The sequence below is a fragment of the Drosophila simulans genome, chromosome 3R, assembly GCF_016746395.2.
Source record: "Drosophila simulans strain w501 chromosome 3R, Prin_Dsim_3.1, whole genome shotgun sequence".
NCBI lineage: Eukaryota > Metazoa > Arthropoda > Insecta > Diptera > Drosophilidae > Drosophila > Drosophila simulans.
In genome coordinates this window covers 25,374,063-25,391,990 of record NC_052523.2, presented here as the reverse complement: position 1 = coordinate 25,391,990, position 17,928 = coordinate 25,374,063, and the positions used below count along the sequence as shown (strand labels likewise).

General features: G+C 45.1%; 1 protein-coding gene across 1 annotated transcript; it reads right to left on the bottom strand.

The window, feature by feature from the left end:
• Positions 1-17,051: 17,051 nt before the first annotated feature.
• Positions 17,052-17,736, bottom strand: LOC27207712. The gene is given in 3 exon segments (XM_016183394.3): positions 17,052-17,090; positions 17,093-17,354; positions 17,675-17,736. Coding segments are annotated over 3 exon segments (363 nt in total).
• Positions 17,737-17,928: the final 192 nt, after the last annotated feature.

Genomic DNA, 17,928 nt, shown 5'->3' with positions numbered 1-17,928 from the left:
ATGAAAGAAAAACATGAGCCCGACGCCTTTGACGGCCTGGCGTGTGAAATCTTTGGGTTTACTTAGAGCCACTCAGTGCAGGACTGGGTGAGCTGCGATGCTATTTCTGGCACAGCCAGTGGGGTGAGGATTTCTTTAGTTTTTTTTCCTGCTCCTGGATCTGCCCGCCATTCGACGAGGGGTGGCCCTGCGTGTGTGTGTGGTGTATGCCTGGCCTGGGTGAGTGACTGGCGCAAGGTTACTCCGAGTCGCCGATCCTCTGGATCTGGATCTGGATCTGGCTTCTAGCTTCTGGTTTCCTGCGCCCAGCTCTTTGCCTTGCCAGCTTTTTCCATGGTTTCCCCTGTAGGATTGCAGCCTTTTGCTTGGCTGCATTCGCGGGTAACGGCAATTTGTACTTGCCACGGGTTTAGCCTTCTGCTTTTGGGTTGCTTTCCGTGGCAGGGTATCATTTCAATTACTATTCTGGTCTGTGCTGCACAGTAAGCGGGAATCAGGATCTAGGATTATGCGTCGAAAACCGAAGACGAAATACTCTTCCAAGGTATATCCCTCAATACATGCTTTGATAAACGCTTTTTAAGTATTCATAACCATTTACTTAGGAACTTAGCTATAAGAAATATTATACTAGTTACCTTAAGTCCCTGATATGCCCCTTAAGTGAGGGTATCTACCCATAAACAAGAATCATAATCAAGCTAAATTTTCCTCATCATTCTTATTTTTTGTTTTCCCTTTTTTTTCTTGACGTCTTTTGTAGCTATGGTTTTTTCATTGAAAATCCCTGGGGTTGATGCATTTTTTGTGATCCTCGGCTGGGCTGCGCTATTGCGCCTTATTACAAAACACTTGAAATTTTCAACATGAATTTACCCTTTTTCCCTATAATTTATAACATAATTTTGACTGTTTTTTGTTGAGTTTTTTCCAAGACATATCAATGGCAAGCCCGGGGCGGTGCTTTCTTTTACATGACAGGGGGAAGGGATTCGACACAAAAAAAAGACACGGGAAAGCATTTTCAATTTGGGAAAATGTTTTGTTCGAAATGGGATAAAAATTAGCTTAACAAAATGCTTTATGTGCGAGGCAGGAGCGTGTTCAGGCGACAGAAGTCTCAATGGTAAAAAATAACTCAAAAAAGTACAATAAAGGACATTTTTTTCGACACTTTTTCCTGTAATAAATGCAAATAGAAGTGCCAAAGGCTGAAAGAGCTTATGACACTCAATTTAATACAGTTTTCCCCGATTTTTTCAGATTTATTTTTTTTTTTTGCACTAAATATTAATTAAGGTTTATTGCGTAGCAGGGAAATTTGCCATCTGCCAGTGGTATTTTCTAATTATCCCTTTTGCAGACAATCCAGGATCAAACCCTCCCGAACGCCTCAAATTCAAATTGCGAAAATGCCAATTTCAAGAAACGCAATAAATTATTTCGCAAAAGAATAAGATGGAAAAAAACGTGAAAATCCCCTGGCAATGGCAATGGCAATTGCATATTGAAAACGGATCGATTCGAGTTGCGATCGATGGGAATGCGAATGGGAATGGGTATCGGCACCCTTAAGAGACCCACTCGCCACCACCCTGTTTGCCTAATCTTGGGCAAGGGCTGAGAAAGCAAAAGGATCCTCGGCGAGTCCTTGCAAATTGCAAAATTCGAGACGCACCCAAATCGCAATCCCTTTCCCAAGAGCAGTTCCAAGTGGAGTGAGGCTCTGGCAGCACGATATTAACCGTAATGTATGTTCAATAAATATTTGGTAATTAAATAAATAGCAGCTGTGCAGCTTTGATCAGTCCAAGGGTCGCTTTTCCAGCCAGAGGGTTGAGCAGTGCCACAATTTCACTTTCCCCGCTCCTCTCGCGGGACTCCTTGGATCGCGGTGGGAAAGTTGTTTGAGGCGTAACTGGGTCAGTTACGCTGGGGTTACTGGCTAGATAGATAGATAGTCTTCCCTGGGTGGTTGCCATGGAATTATTGGGACTAGCATTACAATACACCAGCTGACTAGCTTGGGTTATCTATGCCAGTTGAGCCTTCGATTGCTCCATTAGGGGGATCAAAGGATTCTCCTGTTTCAGAAACTATTGCCTACTACCATCAAAAGACTATGGATCGTAAATATATTGTCATATCAACAGACATTTAATAAGACAGCTGAATTTTCGAACTTGAATAATAAATACAGCCCAAGAAAGGTATTTTGATTTATTTATGACAAAACATATATATTACTATCAACTGGCAGAGATATTATTATAGAGATTATGGAGATAGTCCTTGAATACATATTTTCTATATTTCTTTGAATATATGTATGCAGTACAAGAACTCAAACTTTATGTCCTTTCTCTTAACCGTTAGAAGGAAATGCAGCAAGCTTCGATTTATCACGTGTTTTCCAATTCCTCCCCTTTTGACATTTTTCGCAACTCGCTCATGTCTCCTGTGACTTTTCCCAATTTTCGCACAATTGCCCTACAATCGATGCTTTCTCCGCAAATCAATTGCGATAAAACACAAACAAAACCCCATGACACATTGCGCCGTCGCTGGGAGGAAACCTTGCCACGAAAACCCGGCTCCTGCTCCTGCTCCTGCTCCTCTCACCTTGCCAAACCTCGAGCTACCTTGCCTCACCTTGCCACTCCCTCCTGTTATTTCCGATTCCCGATCGCCGAACAATGGCTGAGAAGGGTAAGAAACCGGCAAGGGTTGTGATTTGGGGTACACAAGGATATGTGTGGCAGAAAACCCAGGAACCCAAAAACCAAAGACGTTTGCTACAAATTTTTGCAGGGAAACCAGACAGACCGTGAGGGGACTTAATTGCATTTTTTAAGCGCGCGCGCGCTCTGCGATTTTTGCGAATTTTCAGCTGGCTGCGAGGCTTAAGGACTTCCCGAGGACTTGCCCGCCAAAGGATCGATGCAGTCGGCGATCAAGGATCGATCCGATCGCTTGATCGCTCGGTTAGAGACGCTCGAATGCACATCCACATCCACATCCATCCACATGGCTGGCGAGAGTGCTTTGTCATGTTAATGTTGCGAAATGTGATTTTGATTGGGATCAATAAACCCTAATGAGCCTATAGGAAAAGCCCATTTGCATTTGCTTTTGCACTCTGCACTGGCTGGCAGGCTAACAATTTTCCGTCTCGTTGGCGCTGAAAAGCGCGTGTGCCAGCTTTAGTTTTGATTTTCCCAACTTTCCCCCGGGGGATCCTCCATTCACATTCAAATTTCGGAAAATCATGCCGTGCTCGAATTGGCCGCAAGGCGTTTTAAGTTGCTTTCTTTTCGGGTAGCAAGTTAATTGGTTTGAAGTCTTACACATTTCCTAGCCCAATTTGCATAGGGGAGTTTTCTCTTAGCTTTGATTAGGCAAATGAGGACTTTTCTTTGTTAGATCCAAGGTGTTAGGAAGTTGGCGGGTGGCCTTTCTTTTGGCTAAGTGGAGAAAGTGCATTTGCCAGGGCAAGCTGGTTACTTTTGTAAGAACCTGCTAATGAAGCAGCCTGCCAATTTTTCAACTGACTTGACACTTTCTCTTAATTGGGAACTCCTTGGCTGCGGAGCGACCACTTCCTGCAGGACAACAAAGGGAAACCCCCAGCTTGCCAAATGCGGAAGGGAAGCCCCCCGATGGAACAATGCCAAAATAATTAGCTCCTATTGATGGTGCCTGAATCGAACTCCCTGGGCGTGACACGTCACAATATGTCCACAAACGCCCCTCCAGTGGATTTCGTTGCCCCGCAGCCTGCTGGCAAATAAATCTCCGGAAGAAAGTAGCCGGCCTAGTTGGAGGAAAGCAGGGGGATGGAGCGAATGTCTTGGCACGGGACAAGCGGCCGGGGATTCCTCTAGATTATCCAAGTGACAGCCAGCCGGCAGATCGAGCATTGTTGCAGCTTCATCATTTTCATTTCATTTTCCTCACATTTTGCAGCCACAGCCACAGCCCAGCTGCAGCTGCAGTGGCAAGGACCTCGAGCGATCAAGGATCTCGATTGCCTCCGTCGGGTGGGGGGAAAATGTTTCACTTATTTATGTCCTGGCATCTGTGTGCGTCTGAGTTTCTGTGTGCGTCTTCTTGTGTTTATATCAAGCGCATTATTTTTGCATATATTTTCACACACTCCGCTGCCTTGCACTTTTGATTGGGTTTTTTGTGCGGCTGAGATTTTTGCATTTTGCGCGCATTTCTACACCAAAAAAAATCGTAAGAACAAAAAGCACCACCGGCTGCGTTTGCCATTGCCACTGATCCTTTAGTGGCAGATCCTGCTGCTGCTCCTGCTTCTGGAAAAAGCAGAAACGGGAGGCGGAGAAGACCGTCGTCACCCCATGGGCAAAACTTTTCATTATGCCATTTCTACTTCTCCCTAGTTTTGTGTGTGCCTTACTGCCGCCCTTCGCTTCCCACACTGAGCGAAAAGAGGCTTTCATCTGAGATTTTTAGCAAAGGAGCAACCAAGGACAGTGTCCACTAAGGTTCTTTTACTTTTATCTTAATATATATCATATCATAAAAAGTTCAAATGATTGGTTAAGAATCCAGAATCCCTTCATATCTAAAATGTTTCTGACAAGCTTAGCTTATCCCATTTAACAGCCATAGTCATAATAAGGAATCCTTTTCTCTCAGTGCATCTTGCTGCTTTCGTGCTTCCTTCCTTTTTGCCGCTTTGCTTCCTCGATTCGCTCGGCTGGCTGAGCTCGCTTCCTTGCGTGTGCATTTGCCACATAGCTCGCGCCAAGAAACGCATATGCCACCTCGATCGCCCATCGGTAATCCTGCTCCTTGCACTCACACAGCGGCAATGGCAAGGACACACACGCACACGCAAGACCGAAAGAGCCATGCAATCGCATTTGAAATGAAGCAAAAATTTAATGAATCGTGGCAAGGGGCCAAAAGCAAAACCAAAACCGAAAGCAGGGACTCGGCAACAGCCTCGCTGTCTCGGGGAAAACTCTCCAAGTCTGAGCCACAAGGAGCAGCTGCTCGAAGGCAGTTCCTAAGTTCCTGAGTTCCAGAATTCCTCAGTTGCTCGGCAGGGCGGAGGGTTCAACTTGATCCGAGGATTCGACTCGAGACGTACTCGTATTAGCAGCAAAAGCACCACCACTGCCACCATCACCACCCGATCGATGGACTGACTACCAGTTCTTTGCACTTCCAGGAGTATTGATGAGGTGTTGCATTTGGTATTCATAGCAATGCCTAGATGTCCATGTTATTATAGATCCATGTGGCATATCAAGATTTGCATTCCTTGGGTTGATAACATCCTTATTCCTTATAAATACTCCTCCATTCATTAAGGGCACTCACTTTCTCTGCCCACCAACACCCAAAACTAACTATGCCCGAAAATTTGGAGGAGCAGTTCCAGAAAAGGTAGCAGTGGGTGAGGGTCTAAATACCCAAGGGGAGAAGACAGTTGGCGACATTTATGCGCCGAGCCTGCTACATAAATAAATGAAACTGGCGGCGTGACAATGACCCCAAGTGTAATTAATATGCTGCTGAAAATGCAGCGGTTCCGTTAGAGCGGAGAATTCGTCGTGTTGCGGGGGGAGGGGAGGGGGGTGTATCGGAAAAGTCGGGGTGGAAATGAAATGAAATGAAATTATTCCGAGCAGCGCATACATATGTGGGGCACTTATCTTGCAAATGTCTTAGGTTAGGGACAGCAAAGCAAACAGTTCGTTGAACTTCCTTAGAGCGTGCCACGAACACCCCGTATCAGTGGTGATATAAAAAACAGACACAAACTTCCCAGAAATCCATTGCACGCTATATAAGCAATAGTGCATTAGACAAACTATGCCGATCTATATTTAGATTGATATATCACACAAGGAAGTGGCTTATAAAGCCAACATTCCAACACCCCGACGTTTTTGGTGGGGATCTCCGTACATATTTGAACAGCATATCATGGCTTTAGGTATAAAATCATTGAAGTCTGTAGTAAAATGTTTCATTATTATAAGTTTCTATATCTTATACGTACTGAATTGGAGATATTGGGCAAATATTTGACATATAAATCATTTATAGCCTTAGCCAAAGTCTTATAAAGTTGTTCAGGCAATTTGGGATTTAAGGAGAAAGTCTTTTAAGAACCTCATATGGTAGCTATATTTCTAGATATTTCTCAAGCAATGTAACTGTTTTGGGGCTTATCTGACCATTGTTTATGGTTATTATCTGTAACGGAAAATCCAACTGCAAGCTGCCATATTTGCATGAGGATATATCATAGTATTCACCTTGCGTCCATTAAGAGTTTATGAAAATGGATCGGAACTGGGGAGCAGGTCAATAATTCCAAATTAAGCTCAATTATGCTAAACAAGAGTTCAATTGGCGGGGATCAAACCCCTGTGGATGCATATTCCTTTTCCGTAAATACTAGACCCCAACCCCTGTGAATACATATCCACTTTCAGTTGATACTAGCCCCCCAATCGAACTCATTAGCCAGCAATACGCAATACCAATTGATGGTAAGAATCGAAGGGCATTAAGGCATTTGCTGGAAGGGAGATACTTTCGTGGATACTGGGAGACCCCTTTTAGCTAGGGATCACTTACCGAATTTGTCGCCCTGCGATAAGGTCGCGCTGGCACCTAGAAAACATCGGCCTGCACATTAAAACCGCACAAAATATGGGACAGATGTTTGGTAGCGAAAGGTTCTTGGCTTGCGCCGAGCTAAACACAAATTGAAGGTGTCAGGCTGACTCTGACGCGAAGGAGTGGGATCGAAGGAGACCGGGGAGTCCAAGCAGTCGAAGGAGTCGTGAGGGTGAGTCGGAGGCAGAAGGAGCGGCAAAGCCGGCTGCCAGGACCTCATTATTCGCTGCATTTACTTTACTCCCCGATCCGCTTGGCTCGGCCGTGTTACACTTATTTGGCCGCCTCCTTCAAGACGAAAACCCCGCGCACTTTGGCACGAGCTACGATCAGCTGTGGACTTCAGGGGGATGAAACGCAGCGTTCTTCCAGGTGGCGGCGTCTAGCCGAGGACCTACTGCACTGAGCCAAAAAATGTGCGCTTCTTATGCATGGTAAAAGTGTCAGTTAGTAGTAGTCACTCGTATTTTCCAATCATGACTAACTTTAACTATGCAAGCCTGGTTTAAATGATAGGAAATTAAGATGTATTATTTAGATTCCTTTAAGATTGATAATATAGAATAGGCATCCTTAAAATGTTGCTACATTCTCCTGCTTTTTCAAGATCCTTTTCGATTGCCCAAGAATTTTTCTGAGTGCATCTCTACCCACCCCTGCGACGTCTTGACAACTGTCTTGAGCATTGGAAATTGTGCAAAATCGATTACAATGATTGCATTTTGGAGACGGAAGAAGAAACCGGCGATCGGGGATGGAAGCTGCTGCCCGGCAGCAGAATCGGGGAATGCCGCACACAATGGGCCGATGTGCGCCGGAAGAATAATGGCATAAACATTGGGTCCTTTTGTCCTTTCGAAGGAAGGGGAACTGGGACGTGCAAGATGTGCGCCAGGAGCCCGGTGTTGCACTGATTTTCCTTGGCCGGCCATTGTGCGATGCATTGTTGATTTCTTGATTCCGTTGCAGGCTCGAAAAGATTTTTGCACACACTGCCGCCGCTCGGTGACATTGCGCAATGATTACCGTTGTGCGCAGCTAATGTCCTGCCAGTAATTTATATGATTTTTCCATTTCCGAAGGCAGCAGGCTGCCGCAGAGTGTTTCCTTGCCTCGTGCCGATTACTTTCGGATAGATGGCCCGGTGTGAGCGACAATGTCCTGCGTTTCTGTGGTCAGTCGCTTGCCGTTCTATTGCACAAATTTGACTATTGTCCTGCACAGCGAATCTCGAAGAGTGCGGACCATGCCCAGCTGCGATTTCGAGATTGTTTGGACGGGCACACAGAGCTTTTGCAGCTGTCGATACTCAAATGGGGGGTGCCGATCAATTGGAGAGGCAATAAGTGCTTCAACATCATATTTCTTCCTAATAAGCTGCCCAAATCCCAAGCAATCCTATGTAAAGGGATTATTATCATACTTTTGTGGCCAGCATGGACTGTACCCAATGTAATGCTACTTGTTTAGAAGGGAATGTGAGGACTACAAAGCTTTTGCAGCTGCCTCTAATGTGGCTGATGTACCGCCCTGATTTATGTCACCCATGTAATCAGCGCACTGATTAAGCTGCACACGGTCGTTGACTTCGCAAGGACTCGAGTGCAGCTGCCGCCCGTAGGGGCAGCATCACCGCCGCTGGAGTGGAGTAGCGAATCGAAATCAGAGCCAGGACTACACCACTACGGAACAGTGGGACTATCATCAACCGCCGCCAGCATGATACTGCACCTGCCTGTTTACAACTTACAACGGGAACGTGCCACATCCTGGGGGTTGGCAACCACCCCATAAAAGCAGCAGCACCACCACCAATTAACACTGAACGGAAAATCGCAACGAAAGCCAACAAATCAGGATAGATCATTTTATACGATTTCACGATATTTGTAGTAAAAGTATAGAGTAATTTACTACTAGATGTTTGCTGTTTCAAATCGTTTATCACACTTTTTCCTAGCTTTGAACTAGATTTTTCTGGCAGTGTAACACCCGGCACCGGCGATGCCACCCTCTTACGCAGTCTCAGCCGTTGGGATTCACACGCGCATTATCCTCGCGCTGGTCCTGCGCACTGTACCAGGATAACGACGCCGCCACCACCAGCAGTATCACCAGTACGGCCACCACCATCACCACCCGTAGCACCAGCAGCACGATTGCCATTAGCATTAGCATTGCCACCACCACCACCATGCAGGATCAATTAAAGGACTCGAGCCGTGCGGAAATGGCGTTCACTTGTTTTCATTTTCCAGCCCGGGGGTGAACGCTTCCCATTTCGCGTACAGGACTTCCCAACGCACGTGCGCAGTGTCCTGATTTTGTAGCTGAATCCCGAGCCTGAAGCTGATCCAAATCCAGGATCCTGCTGCGCCTGCGCCACACTTTCGCGCATTTGGGCTGACAAAAGGATCTGCTGGCGCATACACACCCTCTACACATTCTGAGTTTGATATCCTCATGCCGGCCCTCTAACAATGCCACTTTAATGCAAATACAATCGCACATCCTTTCGAGCCCCGCTCACAAAAGGGACCTTATTGAGCGCGGTGCATATTAACAATAATGTATTTTGTCGAAAATAAATACATTTCATGCGGGACGACAATGGTAGAGGCAGGCTTTTCCATAGGAAAATGCAGCGTAGTACGTGCCCGCCGATTTCCATGGCAATTTGCGATGAAAATTGTATCCGGCCCACGTGCCAAATTGAAAGGATTTCCCGAAAGTGCAGATCACTGGGCTCGCGTTTGTTTATTTTAGTGGGCGTGAGGTGAGACGTGTAAATTTCGTATTTAAATTAAGGAAGGAAGGAAGCATGGGCAATTATTATTTAAATGCATTACACAAAATAATGCCATAGAAAAATCTTGTTCATACCTTAAATAACAAATATCTTGATGAAGTACTATTCAGATCCTGTGCGATCCAACCAAAGACCCCATAAATCTCCCCTTTCGAATTTGATATCCATAGAATGCCCAAGCAATCAGGCCAGAGAACTATGCATGCAGATTATAGATACCTTCATGTGGAGATATTCTTTATATCGTATCCCCAAAGACACGTTAAAAGGCGAATGAGCGGCAATCCCAGACATGCCAATGCCATGCAAACGAAGTTATTTTTGTAGAAATTCAAACCTGCAGTGAGTGAATTATGAGCCAGGGCTGTCAAGGCTATATGGACTTGGAATGGCTACACTGCTGTCTTGGACTGCTGACTTGGGCTGATGCTCGGCAAGCGACACACACACGCTGGGAACTCGGCTCGCATCGGATCTGGGAACGGGGTATGGGAGTGGGCATGGGCATGGGTATAATACCAGGCGATACATAGGTGTGATCGCGGGAGGAAGGGAACACCTTACGCCGAGTGCACGGAACAGGTTGCAGCTACAAGCCCCGACATCCCATCCCATACCATTCCATCCGATCCGATCCGAACAATAGGTAGACAAACTCACGTACCCGAAATCAGCGGTGTTGTTGTGGCTGTCTTCTCGTTTCTAACATTTTTGAAATCTGCGCAATCTGCTTTGGTATGCACGGTTCGGGGGACCTGTCAATAAGGTTTCCCATCCAGCTATGCCGAATTGTCTGATTTATAGCCAAGCTATAGCTATGATCTTAGCTCATGGTTCCACCAACTAATCTGGAACTGTTTGCATGTTCTTTTGGTATACCCATCTCTATATTTGATATATATTTGGATTACATTTTTCCCTTGAGCTCCCAAAAACTAATTTGCCTTACATTTACCTTTCTCAAAAGATTTTGGAAATACTTTAGCTATTTTCCAAACCAAATTGGCTAGTTTTTGAAATCCCAGCCGCGCTGCACTGTGCGCATCTTCAGGTGGCTCAGGTTGCTGCTGATGATGATGATGTTTGAGTTGATCATGGGCAATGACTAGGAAATATTGCCTTTCCTAAGAAGGATTTGTGTCAGCAAACGTGACTCGAAATACCAAGTTCCGAGTGTGTGTATGCGTATTTGATTGCTGATCCCTTTGTGCGTGCCCATTGTTTGAATAGTTAATTATGGGCTGGATCGGCGGACACTCCTTTTAGAAGTCCGTAAAACCTCTAAATAAAACAAGGAAACCTTTTCCCGCTCTCAGTGGCAGCTCAGATTGTTTTGCCGCCACAAGCATTTTTAACCATAATTTGGGAATTATTTTTAAAATTTTTTCGAATTTTCATCCATGTACGCACTAAGTGGGCGGGGGGCGGCCGTGGGCGTGGCTGCATTGACAACTGCTGACAATGACTTCATTTGTGTGCCAAACGGCAGGCGCTGACAAGTATCAGAAAAAAGAAAGGAAGCAAGATGACGAGACCAACTCCCAAAACTCTGGCTTGCAGATTAATATTGCACACATATGGCGAGGCTGGTTAGGATCTGTTGATGGATCGATGTGGAATGTACTTGTCGAGGCATTCATAAACGTCATGTGCCCATTGTCTGGGCCACAATGTGCAGAATGTGTGCAATTACAGATATTCCGGCAAAAGATAGCAGTCCATCCATGCGATGAGCATGTGATTGCACTTGCAACGCCTTCAAAATCTGGATGGAACATCTTGGGGTTTCGTTGGCGGTTTCCTCTGAGAGATGATTGCTCACTCATCGGATAATCCTGAGGATCAGGAAAGGTTTTCCACTATCAGTTATTGATCACTCAATTTCCTCATACGAAAGTTCTAAGTATTCTCCAATAGATACATTAGTTTTCAGCTGTTAAGTATCTATATTCATAATGGGATATTTGTAATAGGAGATCTGATTTGTTACAGGCTTAAAGAGATACAAATGTACTTGAATTTCATTCAACTATTTAATGGGCTTATAATGTACTCATATTTAGATTTATTTTTAAAGCCCCATAACCATTCTAAATGTTCACAAATATGGCATGCTCTGAAACATAAGGCATTTGGCTATTGCACTCACTTTTCCCATGAACTCTTCGAAAATCTTGAAAAATTCACTTACTCAATGTGGAGAATCCCTATTGATCTCCTTTCCTTCCCAGAAGATCAACTTTCTTGCGCAACCCGCTCGATGAACCCTGCACCACCTCACCCCACCCAATCCGACCCAGAAACCACTGGAAACTGCAGCGGGACAGGAGGCAATTGCAAATTGACATGGACCATTTGCCGATGTCTTCGGGATCTACAAGTTTTCCGAAACTCATCCCACGGCTGCGGGGTAAAATGCACCCATGTCACATAAATAAAATTTGTATATGCGATTAAATTTGAAATTCGAATCGTACTGCATCTCAAGGTGAGCGAGGGGAAAGGTGCTGTCAGTCAGAGAAATGGGAAACTGAGCACCTCAGACAGTCCGTCGATCTTGAAACCCTCCCTCCGCCCGGAATTCCGGGTTGGAGGGCCGCTTGATAGACAAAATCTTGTCATAACTTTGATGTTGTTAGTAAAACAATGCAATTGGCCGTCCCTGCTGGCAGGACTTGCTATCCTGCTTTCCTGCTTTCCTGCTTTCCTGCTTTTTGCCTTCTTGCCCCTTCCAAGGCGAACTGGCTGTCCGGATCCCAGGACGTCCCAGCACAGCCCATCCTATCCTGTCTGGGAATGAAAATGGTGCGAAATGGGTGCAGCTGCCTGGGGAAATACCGCTTTCCGATTATGCAACAACCACGAGCAGATCGATGTCGCCTAATGTGCTGTGTAATGCGGCAAGACATTGAAAAATCACTGGACCAGGACATGCTTAAGATGATTTTCTTGACTGATTTCCCCGCGTGTCATGGGGAATTTGTCAAAAGCGCGACTATTTCCGAGAACCACAAGAACTGCGCATTAGGCAACGTGGAGATGAAGATCAAGATCAGCTTTCTCGAGTGGATCGGATCGTCCAGAGATGCCCGAACATCTCCACCCCTCCCTCATCATCTCATCCCATATCCCGTATTCATTGTCCCAGATCTGGACAGGCCAAGCAAAAAACAACAAATCGGCGATGGCGAAAGGGGTTGGGCCAAATGTGTTGAGTCTTCCAGTTTGTAAGGCGATAAGATCGGCTCACATCAATCCCGGATACATAATGCTATCCCTAAGAACGTTAATCAATTAATTACATGCTGTGCATACGCGTAGGGAACGGGGTAAAAAGGATTCGCCAGCAGCGAAGGGTTGCCTCTATCCTTTTCCTTGATTAATTTCCGACATTTCCCAAGGCTATCTGGAAATTGGCTGGTCCGGGAAATTAGCCGACCAGTGGTCAGTTCGTGGGTCAGTCGCGTGGCTGATATTAATATACAAATAAAATATTGACCATCATCAAAGGGGTGAGCAATAGATCACACGCATGGCTTATTTATATAGCAGGGGATTCAGAAATCAAGAATGACCAGGGAGGGGGTCCGTTCCTTGTGTTATATCTCAATCTCAAGATCCAATATGGAAATATAATAAAAACATATACGATTTGGCTTATATCCAAAAACATTGACCTTCATCTGAGAAACCCAGATGTCAGTTAGCATTAATCGTACGAATGGAAACAGTAAAAACTTAAATATTGCATCATTGCCCCCTTGAGACAAACAAAACTCTTATCTTGCCGCTTGGCGACAAGGTTGGTGTGGATGCTATTTTAAGAACCCCTATATCTGGGCCGCACAGCCAAAGATTTGCGCGCCAAAAGTCGAACCACTTGAGAAGTCATCCGAGGCTCGTAAAAAACCGAGAAAAAGGAAAGATCCCAAATTGCCTGCTGTGTGGGAACCAAATCGCTCCGATTGCATGTGACAAGAACAACAGTGTTTTTGCACTGGCCGAAGGACAATTGACGGACGGCCAGGAGATCGAAGCTGTTTCATTGTGTGCCACTTGTTTTAGTTGTATGTTGTTGCACACATTGTGACCCAAATTGCTATTTGGCGAAAACAAAACCGAGCGCAGTTGCAAGAAAGGAACGACCATGTGCCGAGTCCCGAATAAATGAGCATCCACTTGACCAGGACAAAGGATCGGCCGCTGCTACTATTCAAATTATATAGAAAATTGCCAGTAAAACACAAACTAATTGTGTTGGCCAATATCGAGAGTCGGGAGGGGGTGCTGTGGGAAACCTAGTCCATTGCAAAAATAGATCACATTGGAGTTACGGAACGAGGCCTGGGAAACTCAAGTGGCACGCAGCGTGTGCTCTTTGATGGGGTCTCATCGCATCCACCGCTGGCCTGGCAGCAATGTGGCAGGCAGATGAGCACTATGCCGCTCCGGATTCCAATCTAATCTTCATATTCGCATCACCCTGAGCTGGCCTGGAAACCCCGATATGTGCGACAGGCATATCAAAATCGAATTGAAATGCGCGCAACTCATAAAAATATTCAAATAAACATTGGAGCAAGGATTCTTCCGTAGAACGAAACTGGGATACTCTTAAATAAATTGTACATAAATATTACTTTTAACTTGTGATTTGAATTTGGTTATGAAAAGTTATTATCTTAATAGAATTATTAAAGCTTAAGGGTTTCCTGTGTTGAAGTACATCATATAAGGTAACATATTTTAAAAATATTTTCAAAAATCATATGTAGAATTATGATACTCCCTTCTAAAGAGCATAGAAATACATGTGGCATATCAAAGCGTGTCAAGAACTTTGTTCGCTTATTAGGGGACCTCGAGCAGCGACTTTATGTTGGTCTACATAGCGAACCCCGGCATTCCCCAGTCGCCGATGTTGCCGCACAATACTAACTTTTGTTGTACCGCCCAGCCGTTAAAAATGTGTACTCTCAGTACGACGGAAGAGGAGAATAACGTTGATTAGTACTTCCTGAGGCTGCTGTATAGTACAGAAACGATATCATCCAACAATGCTATACAAAGCATTTACATAGAGCTCTCTCTCAAACAACTGCAAGAATCGGAACTTGGAACTGGAATTGCAAGCCCCAGTTTATCAGAGGAATCAAGGGGGGGTCAAGGCAATGAATGACTTCATATCTGCAATATTTGATCTAGATACGCATGCTGATATACAATGACTATGTTATGCTTTAGTATGTGTAAGAAAATCTTAATAAATCTTAAACCCTCTTCTAAGGCTGTTGAAGCCTTGAGGACATGGTCTACCAACTGATTGCGATAGCCTCATATCTCGCAAATCATATGATGACACAACACCCACCCATGGAGATTCCATTCGGAGCAGATCCCATTCACCACTAATGGACAGTTGATTTCCTCTTCTTCAGCTTTCTTTCACATTTAAACTCTGATCCCGGCAATTGATTGTCCGGGAGAGAGCTTCATTTCGCGGACAACGGACAATGGGCGGCATGTATAGTATATGGGTGTGCGTTCTCTAACATCGAAATGAATTGCTTATTTTGACATTTATTAAAGCTTTAAATAAAATTTATGCAGAGAATCAATTAGTGGGGCCAGCCATAAAGGCAAGTGAGATGAAAAATGAAAGAAGAACGGCACGCAACGGCGGAAAGTCAAGTAACGAAATGTATCTCGAAGATACAATATTTCTCACAATCGGTTTGTAGACGAGGAAAACGAACAGAACGCGACTTAAAAAACACATATAACAAAAAGGCAAGAAGACAAAATCACGGCCCAAGGAGAAGGCAGCGAAAGATAAACAGAATGCGGATCGATTGGACTCCTCTGCGCCCCCTCTCTTTCGCACTAAAACTAAAACGAGTCCTTCGCACAAATACACACACTAGTACGAAAAGGTTTTGGCGCAAAAACAAAAAATCCCAAGTAAGCAAGGCTATTCCCTGCGCTTCACCTACTTCTTCGGCAGCGGCAGCGCTGCACTTCTCCGCCTCTCTCCCTCTCTCTTTCTGCTGAGAAATCTCAGCGCCGCGCCTCCTTCGTCCTTGCTCCTGCCCCCACCTCCTCGCTGCTCACTCTCCTCTCCCTCTTTCTTCCTCAGCTCGTGTTCTGGAATTTGCGCGCGCACGTTGTGAACGCTCCTTCTATCCTTCCCCACCCCCTCCTACATTCCCCTCCCCCCTTCGCGCGCACACACACACAGCAGGACTAATTCGGCCTCCCTGCTGTTCATATCCTTCGCTCCTGGCCCGATCAGCTGATCGAACATATGAAAGAGGGAACCGCTATCCCTGTCTAACTGTTTCTTCGTCCTGCGTTCTAATCAGTATCTGTCTGCGCACCTCTTCTCTACTCCTCTTCCTTTCGCACCTTATGTACACGGGACTTCCCCTGTCCAAACCATTGCCCCTGCGATTTGGTAGGGGAAAGGGGAAGAGTAGGGGAATCTAACACTACATATCATATATAGGGATAATTTAAAAATTGCATACAAGAACAATTTAATAAAAGTTAAAAGAATTGAGATGATACTTTTGATAGTAAATGCAAAATGGATAGTATGCACTTACCAGGGATGCACTATGCAGATTTATCTGAAATAAATGAATAGTTTTATTATAAATAAATTGCATTTCAATAAGTTTTAGGGGGACGTTGAAAAGTTGCTCTTTTTGTATCTCTCACCTAGACATCCGATCGCTGGCTCCTCTTTGCGCCTCCTTCTAATTGCATTGCATTGTCTACCACACACACACACACGCGCGCGAAAACTGGGACCGCCCAGCCTTTAACCCATGCCTGCCCACCGCACCACCCTTAACCCTTTTGGCAGTGATTTGCGAAAAGCGCGCGCGCACAAAAGTATCTCAAACGCTTTTTTCGCACACTTTGCAGGCATTTTAATGCACAGACGACCGAGTAAAAAACAAAAAAAAATAAAATAAGAGCCGATGCTCAAAGCTCACTTCTTGGAATTTCGATTTACAATTTAGCTCTTCACTTTTTGCTGGTCCTGTGATTTTTTTTGTTCGTTATGCTGTTTTTGAGGTCCCCCGCTATTGTTGTGCCCCATTCCCATTTCCATTCACATTGTTGCTGCAATTTCTTTCTCCGCAGCCTATTCTCATTCTTTATCAAATTTACCCACTCACACACACGCACACACACACGTGTGTGAGTGTGCTTTTGCATATGCTTTTGATTCCCGCTTCCTCCGCTTTGCCCTTTTTCTGGAGCCCGGCGATATCACGGTGGTATTATCTGAAATCCATAATTGCGAGGCTATAATTGGAAAGAATAAAAACATGAAAACGGGATAAGAATTTGGTGAACATACATATGCAAAAAACTTTTCTATAATTAGAAATAATGTAAGTAACAATGAGAATAGACGAACAACTCGTTGGTTTTGTGTAGTTTCCAGCTCAAAATATTATCGATTTCGAAACCTTTTAAATAGTATTAGTGCGTGCGCTCGCAGTAAAATTATGATTTACTTACCTCTAATAAATGTATGTTGCCCCACTGTGCGCACGGATCGCTATGAATGAGATTGGTTCTGAGCTTTTGCCTTCCTTTTTCCCCTATGCGCTTTTTGAACTTGTTCAAAACCACTTTATGATTTTTGCGTCCTTCTCGTCGTTTTGTGCTGGTTGTTTTCCATAAAGATGATCCTCTCGGCTCTTCCTGCAGCAACAACAAAAGCTGGCCAAAGGAATTCAGCGGAATGAAACCGTAGCTCATTTGGTGGCTTCGCCTGTGGTTGCTCCCGAAATCGAAATCATTTACGTTCGTCTGCGATTCAAGCGGTGTGAATGATATGGCCTGGTTGCACTGGCCTGTCCTTCATTTGTTTGCCGCGGACCTTACAAAAACACACTCGAACTGCACAGCACAGCCCATGGGTGTTCACATCCCCCCCTCGTGAGCCTCTTGGATCCTCCAGAATGACTCCCGCAGGGCATCGGCGCATATGTAACTCGATTTTTGCTTTAACTTTGCCGCGATTGCACACAAACGAGGGGCTACAGTGGAGCCTCTATTCTGAGCTTCATTCACATTATCGATTATTTGTTATATCGTTTGGCTTCCATCATGATTTACCACGTGTTTGCTACTTTTGCTTAAGATCTGTGTTTGTACGGTTTCTCATAAAAGACACACGGGTTCATCTTGTAGAGTGCTACCTGTGAATGGGCATCTCTGTAGCTGGAAGCTTTGCTCATTTAACGACATTGGCGTCTACGTCTGCAGAACACAAAGGAGCCACGCCCCCTCCACGACCGCCCATCCCGCCGGTGCGGCGATCATATGACTGCTGCCACTACCTGCTGATATGTAGTTTCCAGAGAGGGGCGGTACGAGGGGGCACAGGGGGCAGCAGGAATGCGTGGATCTCACATTATTACCTGCAAACG